The 19019-nt window shown below is 35.4% G+C and overlaps 1 protein-coding gene across 1 annotated transcript; it reads right to left on the bottom strand.

The window, feature by feature from the left end:
- Window positions 1-9655: 9655 nt before the first annotated feature.
- Window positions 9656-17903, bottom strand: LOC100797486 (AT-rich interactive domain-containing protein 5). The gene is made up of 14 exons (XM_003527201.5): window positions 17641-17903; window positions 17246-17528; window positions 17033-17166; window positions 16845-16884; window positions 15866-15918; window positions 14588-14633; window positions 14104-14196; window positions 12048-12170; window positions 11877-11928; window positions 11726-11801; window positions 11064-11130; window positions 10887-10937; window positions 10304-10396; window positions 9656-10185 (listed from the first exon to the last, which is right to left on the bottom strand). The coding sequence occupies exons 2-14, from the start codon at window positions 17525-17527 to the stop codon at window positions 10081-10083; spliced, it is 1215 nt and encodes a 404-aa protein (XP_003527249.1). The 5' UTR covers window position 17528; window positions 17641-17903; the 3' UTR covers window positions 9656-10080.
- Between the last annotated feature and the right edge of the window lie 1116 nt (window positions 17904-19019).

The raw sequence follows: 19019 nt of genomic DNA, 5'->3' as shown, positions 1-19019 counted from the left end.
CCGACTCATTAAACCTATCGAATTAATCAGATTGTACGAATTCATGACTGATCCATTTAGTTACTTGGATCGATTTAGTGTTTGGTTCCAAACCAATTTGATCAAACTGACTAATCTAAAAAGAATTTAATAACATTGATCTCATGTCTTATGAACCTAGAACACTTTTAACTAAGCCTAATCTCTTTTAGTTAATAATTTACAACTAAAATTTCCTTAAAATATAGTCATTATGTATTTTACCAACATATTCATTTTAAAAGACAAATTGTTATAATATATATATATATATATATATATATATATATATATATGCATAACACATTATATATTTATAAATCCTAACGAATTTCATCAACTCATTTTCGAAAATAAGAAGAGCAAAACAAACGATTAGATCCCACGCGCCTTAAAGTGTCGTCTCTGACACGTTTTTATTTTCGCATTCATGAGAAGCAAGTAATTTGGCTACTTTTTAGCTAAAAAGAAAGAGATTATATACATAAAATATGAAGAAAAGTCTCCAAAAGTTATTAAAAAAAAAAGAAGGAAAAGGCGCTATAAGAGGTGCAACCCCATCAACACAATCTATATAATGTTATTGAAGGAGAAATTCTAGGTTTCTTTACAATTGAATAATTGGTTCATTTTGTTAACAGGATCTGCCAGTCGGTGACAAAAGAAAGGTATACCATATAATAATGCTTAATTCATATCGAGAACTGAGTAATAATTCAGAACATTATATATATATCAAACCATTGGGTTAAATACTAGTTGGCAGGTGAGGTGAGTTAGGCCATTGATTTGATTCTGGGGTTAGGCATCACATCATCGTAATAGGATCGGAGAGGGCCATGCTATTGCTAATTGCTAATTGCTATGACGACGAATCCAAAAGTTCGCGTAGAGAGAAGATAAGTCTGACCTTAAAACCAACGCATCCAACCATTGCGTTTCATTCCTTTGCACCTCAAATATGTATCCACTCAACACATATGTTTGTGTGTTTTACGTTTTAACTCAATCTTCGTAAAAATTTCTTCTATTAATTAAAGAAAATAATATTAAATACTTTTTATTTACTAAATGGAAACTAATATCTTCCCTTCAGAAAAAAAAAATCTTGAGCTAAAAAATAATGGATGCGATTCAGCAGTTTCCAAACACGATTATCAGTCTTTTCTATATATACAACTTGAAATAAAATCCTAATGAATGCATCTAATTAAGCATATTTAAGTATCTTAGTTATTTATTAATTCTGTCCAAATATTTGCTTAATAAGATATAATATTAAATACATCTTTCTTATATATTTTTTTTTTATGTTAAGTAATTAAGATGCTAGAATGATTTACCAAAGACATAATGCATTACGAAAGTTCTTTTTTATAGTTCATCACGTGAACATTTTTCTAAGGAAGCGTCTATTAATTGTCACTCTTAATCAGCTTTTTCCCCCACTAAAATGCTATTTTGTTTAAACAGGTATAAGTTAACCAATGTTATAGAGTCATTGATTAACATTCTCCTTGAACAAAGAGTTTACTCACATAATATTTTCTAATACATTATTTATTACACTATCGATTTCAAATTATTTATTATTTTGGAAAATTTAATTCATTTAAATAATTATCTTAAAATAATTTAAAGGAGATTTGTAATTGGATGATCATGTAAAATAATTTTACATTGTTTGTTAATGTATAAACATTAAATTCTCAATATATTTATCACTTTAGCAAATTAATAAGTGATTATTTACTTTTTATAAAATACTTTATTTCTTAGTTCTTAGTATCTAATATAAATATTAATTAATTGATAGGTACATGCTAAATCTTTAAGATTGTGCTTGGTTTGGGATAGGAGGAGAGAAATAGAAGAGAAAATTTGTACTTTTCATATAAGATTTATATTTTTTACACTTTAATTTTAAATTTTCTCTTCTATTTTTATCCTCTAAATCAAACACACCCTAATAAAAATATTTTAGTAAGAAAAAATTATTATTGCTATTGTCATTGATGATTTTCTTGAAAAAAATGTATATTACCTTAAACAATAAATAATTTAAAATTGAAGGATTATTGACTAAAAAGTACCCAGACTCGTGAAATTATGAGTCTTTCCGGCTCAATTATAATTGTCTAATTCTTAATCAATTTTAGTAATAATAATAAAAAGTATGTTAGAAAGAATATATTAAAGATTTTTTTCCCAACTGCTCAAAAGAATTTGTTTATTAAACAAATAAAAATAAATAACTAAATGCTTCTATAGTGATATGAACCTGAGTAGGAGTGGATCGTTTGATACAGGCTACGGAGGTTTGGATGACGCCACTTCCGGTGAAGGAAGATAAGTCAGGGTAGACGCCACAAGGATTACCTTGATAAGTCTGAGATTGGTTCAACAAGGAACTCAGAGAGAAACTCTCACCAAATTTTATCAAATGTCAAAACTTCCTTTTATTGAAAACAAAAACAAATACTTATAGTGTATCTGAAGAAAAAGATAAAAATAGACATGGGCCTTCTAAACAGTTTGGGCCAAAATTACAATAAAAATAAATTATAACTAAAAACTTATTTAACTTGGGCCTTCAAGTTAGTTTGGGCCTTCAACAACAATTAGTAGTCTTGGTAGTGCCTCTGCCTTTGGGCCTTCATCTTTCTCCACTTGGGCCTTCAATCATCATCAATGGCAGCTATACAAATGACCAGCCTTGTCTCTATGACGTGTTGGGCTTGTTTAAGTCTGCCTCTGGTCATGGGACCTTCAAGTGCTTCATGGTCCTTGCCCTTGGTTATGTCCTCATCACTCCCTCCTTCTTGAAAAGGATTTGTCCTCAAATCCAAGGCTCCTCCATCTGCATCAAAAAGAGATAGATCAGACACATTGAAAGTGGCACTTACATTATACTCACTAGGCAAGTCAATCTTGTAGGCATTGTCGTTGATCTTCTCCAACACTTGGAATGGTCCGTCTCCTCTAGGTTGAAGCTTGGACTTCCTGTGTTTTGGGAACCTCTCCTTCCTCAGGTGTACCCAAACCCAATCACCTGGTTCAAGCACGACTTTCTTTCTGCTTTTGTTGGCTTGCCTTGCATAGCTCGCATTTTTCTTTTCAATTTGAACCTTCACTTGCTCATGCAACTTCTTCACATACTCAGCTTTAGCCTGTGCATCCTTATGCTTAAACATAGCAATGTTAGGCATAGGCAACAAATCAAGAGGAGTCAAAGGATTAAATCCATACACTATCTCAAATGGTGAACAATTAGTTGTGCTATGGACAGCCCGATTATAAGCAAACTCAACATGAGGCAAACAGGCTTCCCAAGATTTAAGATTTTTCTTTAAAACAGTCCTAAGCAGTGTGCCTAAAGTCCTATTGACTACCTCAGTTTGACCATCAGTTTGTGGGTGACAAGTAGTAGAAAACAACAATTTAGTACCAATCTTACCCCACAAGGTCCTCCAAAAGTGACTAAGGAATTTTGCATCCCTATCACTGACAATGCTCCTCGGTAATCCATGAAGCCGCACTATTTCTTTGAAAAACAAATCAGCCACATGACAAGCGTCATCCACTTTCTTGCAAGGGATGAAGTGTGCCATCTTAGAAAACCTGTCAACAACAACAAACACAGAATCCTTTCCATTCTTGGTTTTGGGCAGCCCCAAAACAAAGTCCATAGATATGTCAGTCCAAGGATATTCAGGAACAGGCAAAGGAGTATACAGTCCATGAGGTTTAACCTTAGATTTAGCTTGTTTACACACAATGCAATGACCACAAAACTTATGCACATCACGCCTCATATGAGGCCAAAAGAAATGCTCTTGCAGAATTTCCAGGGTCTTTTGAACCCCAAAGTGTCCCATCAACCCCCCCTCATGTGATTCACTCACAAGCAACTCTCTAATGGAACACTTAGGCACACACAATTTATTTGCTTTAAACAAGAATCCATTATGCCTATAGTAACCATTTTCAGAAAACTTTTCACATGCAGCAAAAATTTCAGCAAAGTCCACATCATGCACATACATGTCTTTCAAAGACTCGAGACCAAACAGTTTAGTTTCAAGCATAGCAAGTAAAGCATGTCTCCTAGACAGTGCATCAGCCACTACATTCCCTTTCCCCTTTTTATGTTTGATGACATATGGAAATTGCTCTAAAAAATCTACCCACTTAGCATGCCTCTTATTAAGCTTTCCTTGGCCTTTTAAGTATTTTAAGGACTCGTGATCACTATGGATGACAAACTCTTTGGGTAATAGGTAATGCTGCCAAGTTTGTAAAGCCCTAACCAAAGCATACAATTCCTTATCATAAGTTGAATAGTTAAGGGCAGCGGCTCCTAACTTTTCACTAAAATAAGCTATCGGATGTCCCTCTTGCAATAAAACAGCCCCAATGCCCACATTTGACGCATCACACTCAATTTCAAATGATTTTGCAAAATTAGGCATAGCAAGAATGGGTGCATTAGTTAACCTATGTTTGAGGGCAGCAAAGGCCTCTTCTTGTTTCTTACCCCATTTGAAACCCACATTCTTCTTAACAACTTCAGTCAGAGGAGCAGCCAATGTACTAAAATCCTTAACAAATCTCCTATAGAAACTTGCTAAACCATGAAATCCCCTCACCTCACTCAGGGTCTTAGGTGTTGGCCATTCTTGGATGGCCTTAACCTTTTCCACATCCACCCGTACTCCCTCAGCACTAACAACAAAACCCAGAAACACCACATGATCAGTACAAAAGGAGCACTTTTCTAGGTTGGCATACAATTTTTCTTTCCTAAGCACACTTAAAACAGATTGCAAATGTTGAACATGCAAATCAAGACTAGTGCTATAGATAAGAATATCATCAAAGTACACCACCACAAATTTCCCAATAAATTCCCTTAAAACATGGTTCATCAATCTCATGAAAGTACTAGGTGCATTAGTCAAACCAAATGGCATAACCATCCACTCATACAAACCATATTTTGTTTTAAAGGCAGTTTTCCATTCATCTCCCTCTCTGATTCTAATCTGATTATAGCCACTTTTCAAATCAATTTTAGAAAACACACATGCACCATACAGTTCATCAAGAAGATCATCTAACCTGGGGATTGGGTGCCTATACTTGATGGTGATGTTGTTTATGGCTCTACAATCAGAACACATCCTCCATGAGCCGTCCTTCTTGGGTACTAGAATGACAGGTACAGCGCACGGACTCATACTATCTCTCACCCAACCTTTGCTCAGGAGTTCGGATACTTGCCTTTCGATCTCCTTAGTTTCTTGTGGGTTGCTCCTATAAGCTGGCCGATTGGGCAAGGACGCTCCGGGAATGAGATCAATGTGATGCTCAATTCCCCTCAATGGTGGCAAACCATCTGGTACACTTGCTGGAAACACATCATCAAAATCCTGCAGAAGAGATTGAATACTAGAAGGCAATTTAAATTCATCAATTGGGTTAGCATGCAACATCTGACGTTGAGAAAACAATAAATAGAGGGGTTGTCTCGCACAAAGCACCCTCCTCACCTCCCTTTTTGTTGCTAAATAAAGCTGTTTGCCCTCAAGTGTTTCACTCTTTTTGTTTTCCCTCTTTTCCCTCTCAAGTGTTTCACTCTTTTTCTTTCCTCTCTTTTCCTTCTCAAGTGTCTCACTCTTCTTCCTCTCAAGTGTCTCACTCTTTTTCTTTTCTCTCATTTTTATCTGATCCTCACAAACCTCTTGAGGAGATAACGGTTTGAGAACAATCTTCTTGTCAGCTTGCTGGAAAGAGATTTTGTTGGTGAAGCCATCATGCACTGCCTTGGTATCATACTGCCACGGTCTTCCTAACAGCACATGGGTCGCTTCCATTGGGACCACATCACACAGCACCTTGTCATTATATCGCCCAATGGTGAGACACACCTCAACCTGTTGAGTCACTTTTACCTCTTCATCTTCACTAAGCCACTGAAGTTTGTATGGTCTAGGATGGGGCTTAGTTTCCAAATTCAGTTTGGTCACTAATGTGGAACTTGCAACATTGGTACAGCTTCCTCCATCAACAATTAAAGAGCATAGCTTACCATTAATTACACATCTGGTGTGGAAAATATTTTCTCTTTGATTGTCATCCAGTGGCTGCATTTGATTTCCCAACAGCCTTCTCACCATCAACATATCACCCTGCATAGCTTCCTCCTCATACTCTTCTTCTTCCACTTCTTCTTCACTGATTTCAGACTCACTAGTGATTTCTCCATCAGCCTTCATGATCATGGTCCTCCTGGTTGGACATTCAGAAGCAATATGTCCTCTGCCTAAGCACTTGAAACATTTTATGTTTCTGGTTCCAGTATTGGATGAGGAAGTGGAGGTGTTATGTTTGCTTCCACCTACACTGGGTGTTGCTGACTTTCCATACGGGGATGTGGCTGCAGGTCGGAACGAATTACCTCCCTCCTTCTTGGATCTGTTGGCCCAGTTTTGGTTGTAAGTATTGGGTGAGTTCCTCCTTGTTGCACTTCTTCTTTTAATTTGCTGTTCAACCCGAAGCGCCCTATGTAACAAGTCATCCAACACCACATACTCCTGTAATTCAACAACATCTCTGATTTCAGGGTTTAGACCATTCAGGAAACGAGCCATTGTGTCTTCGGAGTCCTCTTCGATGTTGGCCCTCACTAACGCCATTTCCATCTCTTTATAATATTCTTCCACGGTTAAATTCCCTTGGGACAGCCCTTGGAGTTTCTGTCGCATGGTTCTGTTATAGCTAGTGGGCACATACCTTTTTCTCATCACCCTTTTCATCTCAGTCCATGTATCTACCTCTCGCCGTTCCTCTCTCAACATTTCTCTTTGGTATTTATGCCACCAAACAAGGGCATAGTCGGAGAATTCAGCTGCTGCTAGCTTGACTTTCTGCGCATCAGTGTAGTCATTGCAGGCAAATACGTGCTCAGTCTTCATTTCCCAGTCCAGGTAGGCATCTGGATCACTTCTACCTTTGAAGGGAGGAACATTGAGCTTTACTCCCTCAACCCGGTTCTGCCTCTGTCCGTCATTACCGCCATTGTTACCTCTATTCCCATCTATATTTCGTCTAGCATTCTGATTGGCTTGGTTCTCCAAAGCTTCTAGTCGTCCATAGACCTCCTCTGTGGTACGGTCTAGCAAACGTTGCATCTGTGCATTCATCGCATCCACTAACAGACGTTGAGCGCCGTCCAACTGATGGTACTTGTCACCACCACCACCTGCTCCAGCCATAATTCAACAGGAAAAAAAAATGTGCAATAAAAATTATTAAGGTTTCAGGACCTCACAACACTCTACTCACGTCTCTTAGATGGTAGTACACTCGTGTTTAATGCTCTCAATAGGCTTTTGTGTAATGTATTCCCTCTTGCCTTTTACCACTCGTGTTTCCTCTTAAGTTCCTGGATGGACCAAATTAGACACACAAGGTAATATAAAATAAAAGGAAAGACAATATAATGATCACAAACATATTTGATTTGGGATAACAACTTGGACTTGATTTGGATAATAATATATTAGATTTGGATTTGGATAACAGGTGAGCTTTAATTTGGGTAACAGATATGATAACAAATAAGATATTATAGATAGGATAACAGATAAGATATTAGGTAGGATAACAGATAAGATATTAGATAGGATAATAGATAAGATATTAGGTAGGATAACAGATAAGATATTAGATAGGACAACAGATAGGACAAGTAAACTTCAAATGCTCATAACTTTTGCTACAGTTGTCCGTTTGAGGCCCACTATATATCAAAACGCTCAGAATTCAGAGGAGAATCTAGATAAGGGGATTTGTTCCACGATTTTCTTTCAAAAAAAACACCTCTAAATGCCTCAATTTCGTTTTCAAAGATCAAACACCCACTTTTTTTTTTTCAAAATTTTTGCAACTTTTTTTTTTTTTTTTTTTGCAACTGTTTCCTTTTTTTCTTTCTTTCTTTCTCTTTCTTTCTTTCTTTTTTTTTCGTTTCTTTTTTTTTTTCTCTCTATTTTTTTTTGTTTTTTTTTTCAGACGTCCAGCTATTAGAATTCGTTCAATAGGCAATCATCATTAGGCAAATTTGACAATTTAGCAATTCAGCAATTAGGCAATTTTTACCCCAAACAGAATTCGAATAGGCTGAAACAAAAGTTATGAACAAAAGACAGAATACAATATGATAGGCACAAGAACAAGAAACAAGAACTCAAACAATTTTTATTTTTTTTTTGACACAAAGTTTGAAAGACACAAGAAACAAGAACAAGAACGTGACAAGAACAAGAACAAGAACAAGAACGCAAATAACAGAACAAGGACAAAAACACAAACCTAGACAAATTACGAAGAAAAAAAATAGGATAGGATAGGATAGGATAGAACCTGTATCAAGAGCCGAAGCTCTGATACCAGATGATGTGAACCTGAGTAGGAGTGGATCGTTTGATACAGGCTACGGAGGTTTGGATGACGCCACTTCCGGTGAAGGAAGATAAGTCAGGGTAGACGCCACAAGGATTACCTTGATAAGTCTGAGATTGTTTCAACAAGGAACTCAGAGAGAAACTCTCACCAAATTTTATCAAATGTCAAAACTTCCTTTTATTGAAAACAAAAACAAATACTTATAGTGTATCTGAAGAAAAAGATAAAAATAGACATGGGCCTTCTAAACAGTTTGGGCCAAAATTACAATAAAAATAAATTATAACTAAAAACTTATTTAACTTGGGCCTTCAAGTTAGTTTGGGCCTTCAACAACAATTAGTAGTCTTGGTAGTGCCTCTGCCTCTGGGCCTTCATCTTTCTCCACTTGGGCCTTCAATCATCATCAATGGCAGCTATACAAATGACCAGCCTTGTCTCTATGACGTGTTGGACTTGTTTAAGTCTGCCTCTGGTCATGGGACCTTCAAGTGCTTCACGGTCCTTGCCCTTGGTTATGTCCTCATCATATAGAATGATGACAAGTTGCCTTTAACATACTAGTTAAGAAATAAATAAATAAAAACTATTATGAACACACCTTATTTGATTTCCAATGTATTTATTTTTTAATGACAATTTATTTCTTAATTCTTTAATTTGGGTCTCGGGACTCTTATTATTTTTTTAAAAGGTCGGGGTTCTTATTAATAAGGCACAATACTTTTTAATTATCAAATAAAAAATGTATTTTTTTCATTTTCTTAATTCTTTAATTAGAAAGAATTGCAGGAAAATTTATAGAATAATATTGTATTATTCCTAATAATTACTGACTGTAACTGTTAATTTTAACCCATGAAAATCGATGCCAGCAAACTCAACTAAAATAGTTTAATATACAGAAGAGAAGAGGGAGTAAAGATAAAATCTTAACACATGTCTAAATTATTTTATTGAGAATTACACGAGAAATAAAAGATAGAGAATCTAAAGTCTTTGAATTCCATATTTGACTCTTGAGAATATACACATTCATCCTGGACGTACCTATATGTTCGTGCACTTTTATTAAAAGGTATCACCATTATAGTAGTATAAAACAAGTTAAAAATTTTAGGAGTTAATTTTAAAAGGTTGATGCAATGTGGGAAAAAAAGTCCTAAAGAGATGCTGGAAAGGGAACCAAAATCATATATACGATTAAAATATTTTCTGTTCACATTTGGATTGGAGTAATGATTAAAATATTTTCTGTTCACATCCACACTTAATTGGAAGACGATGTACAATAGTGTTTTTTTTTTTTTGCCAGACTAACATCTTCATTTAGCATTTTCGAAAGCAACGAGCTTTTGAACGAGTCCTCCACCACTCCACTTCTCGGACTCTTGCTTGTTAATGATGCACCAGAACACCAAGTCCATTTCTTTCGCATATGGATAAAAAGGCGTTTGATGGGAAAATTCAAGCATATTGTATTAGTTAAATTGGGTATTTTTCCCTAAAAAAATGTTAAAGTTGGTGGTAGTTTCGACTAATAATATGAAGGGGAGATTTCATAAATCAATGATTCAAGGGAGGAACATTCACATCTCACACAGCTCCTTGCTCAAAAGGAACGCGTACAAATAGTCGACCATGCAAACTAACAACAGCAGATGTCTGAAGCGAATCAATTCTTGCAGGTAAGTTCACAACCTGAAAAACATCAAATTTCAGTCAATCACTTTCAACGAAGATGCCACGTCCTTACATGACATTCTGTTATTACTCTCAGCGTCATACCAAGATCTCTGTTAAGAAAAGGGTAGTTTACCTTTTTGAAGGGGGTAATTCCCCATGGATTGTCTATATGTTCTGGCACACCAGTTATAACAAGACGTCCAACTGGATCTGATTGGACTCGCACCTGGATTTGTTATAACAAAGTCAACAATAAAAGTAGAAACCAAGGAAGCCATAATCAATCACAAAGGAAAATACTCTTTTCAATCTAAAATGAAATAAGGTTTGTATTCACTCTTCAGCATTTAAATCATTTAATGTGCACTTAATAAAATTAAGCGTGAATACACCATTGCTCACTTAGAAGAACCTTTTCCAATCATAATATTAGTTTTTAATTTTAACATGACAAATGAAGGCAAATTATCCCATACATATATAAAACTATATAGGCAGAAGAATTTCCCTCCTAACAAAAAGGCATCGAAAAACAGCCAATATAGATCAGTGGAGATTGTAAAAAATGATTGTACATTCTATTTTATACAGTTACGCTTAAGAAGAAAAATCTATGATAAAATCTACCCAGTGTTTCTGCAAAAAAATACCCAAATATCAAGCCACTTTTTCTGCATAAAAATAAACAATGGATAAAGACAAGCCATGGTGCTCACCTCCTCACGAAGGAGCCCAGGAACTAGGGCATATACCTCAAAACAATCCTTCTGGACAATGATACAGCAAACAGTAAAAAATTAATTATTAAATTCTATTTACAGGAGAAAAAATCTGCCATTATGATACACAAGAAGGACATAAATTAGGTACAGAATACAACCAAACTGACTTACACTTTCACGCACATTGATCTTCACCCAGTCAGCTGGGGGTCCAACATCCACTACTGCTGTGACCAATCTATCAGATGAAAAACTCAATTAGCCTTGGTTCATTTGATACACTGAAACTTTATCATATCTCACAGTGCACATGTATCCTTTTCAGATTGAAATAGGGATTGTATGTGGTTGAATTGATTGAAGAATCAGTAATAATGAAGGGAATCCTCACTGACATTAAGAAAATGCCAAAGGATTTCCCAGGGCACATTCACTTTATTAGTTTGTCTGTGTTTTGGCTCACAAAACTTTGGGGTAGGAAAGATGTAGATATAGAAACCTTTAGGGAGGAAGCAAGCATATCTTCAAGGACTTGAATAAGATATGTATAGGGCAGTATCATTAATAAGGTGCACCAACTTGTTCTGATTAATTCCTTAATTTTATTTTGCTGAAAACCTATGAATCTAATAAAAGAAATAACATTTATTAATTGTGTAACAGCAAAATTAATTTACTCAACAGTAATTGTTATAATGAAGAGAACTTCGAGTGGTGGGTGGCTAATGCCATGAATTAAAAGATTGTAGATGGAAAAGCCAACAGTGCTCAAAGATCATGAATCTATGCACAGGACTATTATAGGTCAATTAACAGAAGACCAGTAACTTAACTGCCGATCTCCTTCAATATTTGCAGATTTTTCAGCATGCTCCAGACCAGACAGTGTCCTCTGTTTATTATTCATACCTGATTCATTGAAGCATAAATAAATGAGATAGCTATTAATTTAGAGAAAGTTGGTGATGTTTGTAGTGACCATACCAATACTTTTTAGGTTCTTTTCACGCTTTGGCGTGGAACTGAAGTTCTTGTCCTGTGCAAGAAAAAACAAACACTCTATTAGTAGAAACATTGCTATAAGACAGAGTTACAGTGATCAACAATAAAATGATACTAAGAATAAGAATGTAAATTGTAAAGGTCTCAACAGACCTTAATAACTGGCTCAGCAACCTCACCGTATCCAAGAAGGCGCTGAGCATGCCAACCTTGCATTGCACGTGCTGCTGCATCCCTTCTTGCTCTACCTGAGCCTGGAGTCTGGTAAACAGCAGGCTGCAAAAGAAACTTATTATTTGATATATACAAACAAAGGGTAGAGGTTGAAATGTTGCATGCCCCCAAATCTCTGTCTCAAATGCTCTTTTCTGTAAAATTTCAACACTCCCCTTGCTTTTCATTTTGCTGTAGAGAACCAGCAGCTACAGACCACCTCTGATGATCCCTAGACTAGAGGTCTCGCAGATTGAGGACTTTGGGAATTGATGGGTTAGAAGTCAGAACATCCTTCCATATTTTATGGCACCACCAACAATGGTTGCAATTTCCAGCATTGTTGGCAACTGTTTAGGTTTCTCCTTTACATTTTCTTAAATTACTTAGTATGATTATGATGATGTGAAGAATTTGAGAGACAGACTAATGACTTATCCCCTAAATGCTGTTAGCAATTATCAATTACGTAGAAACTTTTTAACCTATCACAGTGTTCCCCCCTTTTCCTGTTTAAAATATAATATTCTGCATTCAATTTATCTCAAATATTCTATTCCTTTATAGCTTTTTTTTATAAAAAAAAATAGTTCTTCAGTTTTTTCTTTTTTAAAATTGTGACTGTATGTTGCAATTTTTACATATATAAATAGATACTTTAGATATTTTACTTAATGTAATATCATATAAGAAGATTGCTCCTGTACCTATGTTTTTTAAGACATGAGGTTATTAATATCCAATGTGAGTTGTCAATCATTTATTGTTTAAGCCATTTAAATTGTCAAACATTTTTACTAAGCCAACAACCAACAAATATTTGACAATTCACCTTGGTATGATACAATTATAGGCACACATATGCATATCTCATGGGGTTTTGTGAAATGTAGTCCTTCTAAGATGACAAAATACATAGTATAGACCCTTATATTCTATTCCAATTGCATCTATGGTTTCCTTTTTGGAAAAGGTATGCAAACTGCAAAGGCATCACAATAGAGAATATTGCATCTATGATAAGTTAGCTTTTGTTGATGGAAAACTTATTGGGCCAAATATTTTTGGTTTCTGTTACTTCTCTATCATGGTACAGTTCAAAAGTTATTATTCACAGCAATGATTAAAAATACCCCCATTGATTTCCTAAATCTTTCTACTTAATTGTGCTCAACAAAAAAACTAGGACTCTAGAATATATATATATATATATATATATATATATATATATATATATATTGTCTCACACAGACACACACAACCATAAAAGCCCAATGTTTGCATTCTAACAGCCATTTCGTTCAAAATTCAAATCCAGTGGCATTTTCTTCACACCTCAACTTTTGTGAACTTATTATGCTTTCAACCAATTTCATTGTGAAGAGAAGTGCGACTGTGCAAGTCACCGAGCCACTTGACCACTTATGCTTTTTATAATTTTCATTGCCTTTTGTCTTCTTGTGGTGGTTACTTTTTCTTGTAACATATAATTTCCTCTCTCGTACTCTCTTTTTGTCAGCATTATGGCTTCTATTCTTTTAATTTTTCCTCTCTTATTTGTTCCATTTTCAGTTTTTTGAGGTACAAGACTTATTTCTTCTTATTGGTTTTACTTTAGAAGGGGTTGAACACTTTGGGAAGTTACAATTTTTTGTTCTTTTGATTTATGACTTGAATATATGATATATTAGGTTATATTTTTATTTTATTTTTTTGCAAGTCACTCATTTTTACCAAAAATGTCGTATATTTTATTGATCATGTATCTTACGATTCATAATACAATTCGATTCATGATTCGTAAAATAGCTTTTCTGATTCACAATTCGAATCTCGATTCAATAACCATGAGCAGCATAAGTAAAGAAAGAAGGAGCTTTATTCAAGTTCAAATGACAAAGGAAAACAATACATGATCTTATATAATAAAACTAATCTTCATGTGAGCATGAAATCAAGGAATAAAAGGGGAAACAACAAAGAACATTATACAAACCTCTTTTTCCACATTTGAAGATTGATGGAATGGTCCAACAGGGAGCTGTAGCTCCCCAATCTCTCTCTTGTGCTTTTCATACTCTAAAAGTGCCTGCGCAAATTGAAAATTCAGGAAAAAGGAAACCAGATCATACAAGTGGCTTAAAAAAGACAACAAAAGTAATAGTTGAAATAGTTTAAGCAAAAAGCAGATAATAATGGCAAATCTAGAGTTTCATTGGTATCCAGTCCTGTGACAAAGACAGCACACACCGTGGAAAGAAGTAGAGACAGCATACACACTTCCCTTCTTTTACCTTTGAAGATAGGAACATGAAATAGACATCAACTCAAGCAGAAACTGACGCTCATACGATATTTCAGAAAAAATATTAGCCAATTCTGGTATCAACACTCAACAGAAGTATAAGTTTACTCTAATTTACCAATTATAACAATAACAAAGATGAAATCTTTCAAATAATTAGAGATGAGTGCACTACCTTCTCATAAAAAATTCTAAATGTCCATGAGACTGTAGTGCAGGTCCTGTGAGGAAAAAAATCAATATAATAATGAGCAAAGGGAAATGTTTAGAAAGAGTTTTTATTTTGACTTTTGCATTTTGGTTCCCTTAGTATGGGACACACGTAATCTTAGTTCCCCTAATATTTTTTAAGCCAATCAAGTACCCTTACTTTTAAAATTAAGCAAATGTGGTCCATCTGTTAAGTTACCATCAAAATTTTAACACAGACATCATGACATGGCAATGAAATTTCATATTGCTAGTTCAGTATTGTTCATATAGGGCACTAACTTAATGACTAAATGATCAAACAAAACTGTGTTATGTGGTGTAGTGATATATAGAACTTCACAGTTTAGTCAAATCAGGGATTGAGCTGCACCATGTTGACCTCGACCCTGTATGGTTGGTTTTACTGTCATTTTTGTATTTGACAAGCTAGTATGGTTAGCGTTTACAGTCCACCACCACAAACCTGTCCCTAGAGCTAAAATACCAAATAGCCAATTCAAGATCCAAGCAAATTTTGTATAATATAGTTTCAGAATCTGGTAATTTTAAAGACAAGCATGCATAAACTGCATACAGTACTTATTGAAATTTACTCAGACTCTTATTACCAGCAAACCATATGGATTTAGGTTATATAGATTTTGCTGTCTAAGACAACCTGTTAGATGATGAGTTTTGCTATATTAGACAACCTGTAGACAACCCCAATATCTTTTCCTCATTTCTGTGTAAATTAGAGAGGAAGGTTCATATTATTCACTATCACCACCAGTCAATATGTCAAAGAATCTGAGAATCACCCACTTGATTTCTTCTTTCATTCAACTCTCAAGATGAACAACCAAGTTTCAGAAACCCCAAAACCATTGACCAAGAAGATAATTTTTATGTTCCAAATATAACCACACCTCATCGTTTGGCATATTGTGATTTGTTATCTATCCAAATCAGCACAATGACTCGCCACATCACAAATCTGACAACCACATCAGCTGACTTTATTAACAATTGGATGGCAACTTAACATGTGGACCACATTTGCTTAATTTTAAAGAGTTATAAGCCACATCTGCTAACTCTATGTTTTAGAAACTAATTTATACATGTTGATAACAATCAGTTTTAAGCCACTCAGCAGACTATAAAGAGTTTAACAGTGACAGTAAAAAGCAAAAATATAGTATGAAGAGGTTAAGACGGCTTAGTAAGACTACAAAACAATAATATGTTTAGGCCATACTTTGGGGGGTGGAAAGACTCTCCTACTTGCCGCCACAACTTGGATCCAGTTACCTACATATAATCAATCAATAAGATCAACTTTATCACTTATTGGTAATCAATAACTGGCAGAGGGCCCAAAACTTGATGGAAATTATGTAATCATAGTAATACTTGTAAATATGGTATATTATATTTTTTTTTCCAGCTGGTATATATGTCATGTAATTATGTCAATTAGAGTGACTGTATATTCTTGTAAATATTATTGCATTTATGACTCCTAATATAAATATATGCTCCGCTGTGTAATTCTGACACAAGTCATCGTGCCTCTCATTCTCTTTCATTCTCAACGTGATATCTAGAGCCTAACAAGAGGCAACCCAAATGTCAAATAAACTAAAAATGTAATGATACATTCTGTTCCAAAATTTATAATTAAATTGTCTGCTAATCAAAAAAAGTTACAGGACAAAAAAAAATAAAGAATCTGGGCTGGGTCTCATGAACCTACTATAAGGAAAGTACAAGACCAAATCACATAGGCTGAAGCAGTTACCAGGTCTCCACAAGTCAGACAACAACTATTTGAACATAGCCCTACCATATCTTTCAAAATTCAAAAAGGATTTATTAGATGAATGACAAATACTAAATGATAGGATCTTTGTAAAGTTGACAAGAGGACTGAGGACAAAGTGAAGAAATGCTTGACTTCCACGGCATCAGTTCTCTTTGTGCTATAGCCTACAACTAGTGTCTGCAATCGTTTGTGTAGCTCTGAGTATATAAGCACTACCTAGGCCATCAAACATAGGGAAAGCATAACAAACAGTAGTACTGAAAGCACAACTACAGTATATCTGAGGTATCATCTGGACGTTTGCTAAAATGTTGAAATCTATATTCGATGAAAAATTCCTTTTATCTTACAAAAGGCATGAACGGGATAGAACTATTTAGCAATAACATTAACACAGAAGAATAATCCATACCACATCATAGCCGCCTAGTCTGATAACAGCTCTCCACAACCTGCAGCCCATGGAAAAGTAAGAAATCAGCTATCAAAAGAGATAAGTAACACATTAAAAATTAGTATCAAGGAGGAAGACAGGTCCACTTAAACTAGCCTTAAAGGGGTTACATTGCATGAATGCATCACAGGGGATATTATACGTACTTAAGACAATTGAGTGGCTCTCCATAAAACTTAGGAGGCTTAAATTCCAAGGACCGCTCTCTGTAGAAAGTCTCAAGCTCTTTCATAAATGTTTCTCGATCCAGAGGCGTGCCATACTCATCATAATCAGTCATCTGTGGGTAAGCGGCAAGATAATTACAATCTACAAAAGAAGAAGAAAATGCTCTGATATCTTAGTGGAAGTGGAAGTACCTCGGTATCATTTAGCACATTCTTCATTTCTCTGACATTCTTTTCTTTAGGCTTTGGAGTGATCAGTTCCTGATGCGAAACAGTCTTAGCATCTTCAAGTTCAAACTGATTATTGCTAATTGCACTGGTTGCTGGCACGTGAGCAGGATCAGAATCGCCGTTTTTGATATCATGACCCTGTAGGACCATTACTTGATCAGAAGCCACACGATGGCTTTGCAAAGTGGCATCAACAACATCCATATCAGCAATGCCATGGCTGGGTTTCTCACCATCCTCCATCCTACATTTATAACAAGGGAATGCAAAATGGGGATCGTAGCCCTAAGCTGAAAGAGTGGGTAATAAATACGATTCGATTCTTAATGAAGGCCTCGGAAGTAGAAGCAGCGTACCTTAATGGGGAATCTGATCCACCGCAGCGCTTGAAGAAAATGTAGGGTTTGGGATGAGGAGTGTGTGTTTCTATTTAAATATGATTGGAAGCAGAATTTGAATGAATGATGAAAATAAAACAATTGGCCCCCATATGATATAGCGGTGGGAGAGAAACTCCGGTTACCTTCCCACTACTCTCTACTACTACCGCTTCGTTTCCTGCATGTCAAAATACTATCTTACCCCTTTCTCCTTCTTTCTTTCCTTCCAACTTTAACATGTCTTTCATTTCTATTTAATATATTTTACAGCTTTTATATTAATAAAACAGGAAAGAGAATTTAACTCTTTTTTTAAAGAAGAAATCAATTTCTTTAACTTGATCTATTTTATAAAAAAAAAAAAATACTTTTAAATAGACACTCTTTGTCTTCATGCGATCAGCCATAAATGTTAATGACTCTATATACTATATAGAAGGGGAACTAGTAAATAGTAACATTTAAGAAACGATGGTGTCCATGAGAAGTTCCTTGCGTTTGCTTCGTTGCTTCCGACAAGAGTGTGGTAAAGTCAAAGCAAATAATAAATGAAAACTCAGCATTGCATTGAGGTTGCTACTTCTTGATTTCATTCAGTAAATTGTATAAATTATCTCTTAATAAGCAAATCACACATAATGATTAGTAGAGCTCAGATAGGCCTAAATCTAACATAACATTGCTGCCATTTATATATCCAACACCTTCTTAATCATATTTTGCATCTTTCCCAAATTAACATTTTAGATTATATCTTTCTCTTTCTCTTCACTGTCACGAGATGTCGTCACCGGCTCAATATTCAACCGCTGAACTCCACGAGATGTTGGCACCAGCTCAGCATTCAACCTCTAAACTCCATGAGGTTCTTCTTTCTCCTCTAACCACCTCTGAACTATAACTTTCTCACATAGAAACTTTGTTGAGCGTACAAATTGAATCGGAAGTTATCCTTGTTGACAGCTAGCGTGATTTTTAAGATATATATACCAAATTGTGCACAATTTCGTTTAATGCCACAAACGAGGTTAAAATTTCAAGCCAAGGAAGGTGGGAACATGCTATTATGAAAGGGCATTTTAGAACGCAAACCCTTGTCCACACCAGAAAGGGAATGAGAATCTGTGGCGTAGTGACGAGGGTGTAGGGGAACGAGGGAGATGTTAGGGTTAGGGAAGGAAGTGCCAGGTTATTAAGGGTAGTCTAGTAATTTCAAACGGACAGAGGGGGGGGGGGGTACTGGATAAAGATGTGGGAGTTGAGGATTCAAATCCTAACATTGTTTTATGAAAGACTTGCATTGTAAACGTAGGCCGAGAAACTGGGTCTGGTCCATATCATTGGGCTTGTGGTCT

This window comes from Glycine max, chromosome 6, assembly GCF_000004515.6.
Source record: "Glycine max cultivar Williams 82 chromosome 6, Glycine_max_v4.0, whole genome shotgun sequence".
Lineage (NCBI taxonomy): Eukaryota > Viridiplantae > Streptophyta > Magnoliopsida > Fabales > Fabaceae > Glycine > Glycine max.
This window is presented reverse-complemented; position numbering and strand designations above follow the sequence as displayed.

What these genes read in the sequence shown, in the direction of transcription:
- LOC100797486 (XM_003527201.5), bottom strand. Translation starts at nt 17,527, where the DNA reads ATGGAGGATGGTGAGAAACCCAGCCATGGCATTGCTGATATGGATGTT. An exon ending in TTAGAATTTTTTATGAGAAG is followed by an intron (nt 14,197 to 14,587) that starts GTAGTGCACTCA and finishes CAATTTGCGCAG; the next exon opens with GCACTTTTAGAGTATGAAAA. An exon ending in CTGGGCTCCTTCGTGAGGAG is followed by an intron (nt 10,397 to 10,886) that starts GTGAGCACCATG and finishes TAACAAATCCAG; the next exon opens with GTGCGAGTCCAATCAGATCC.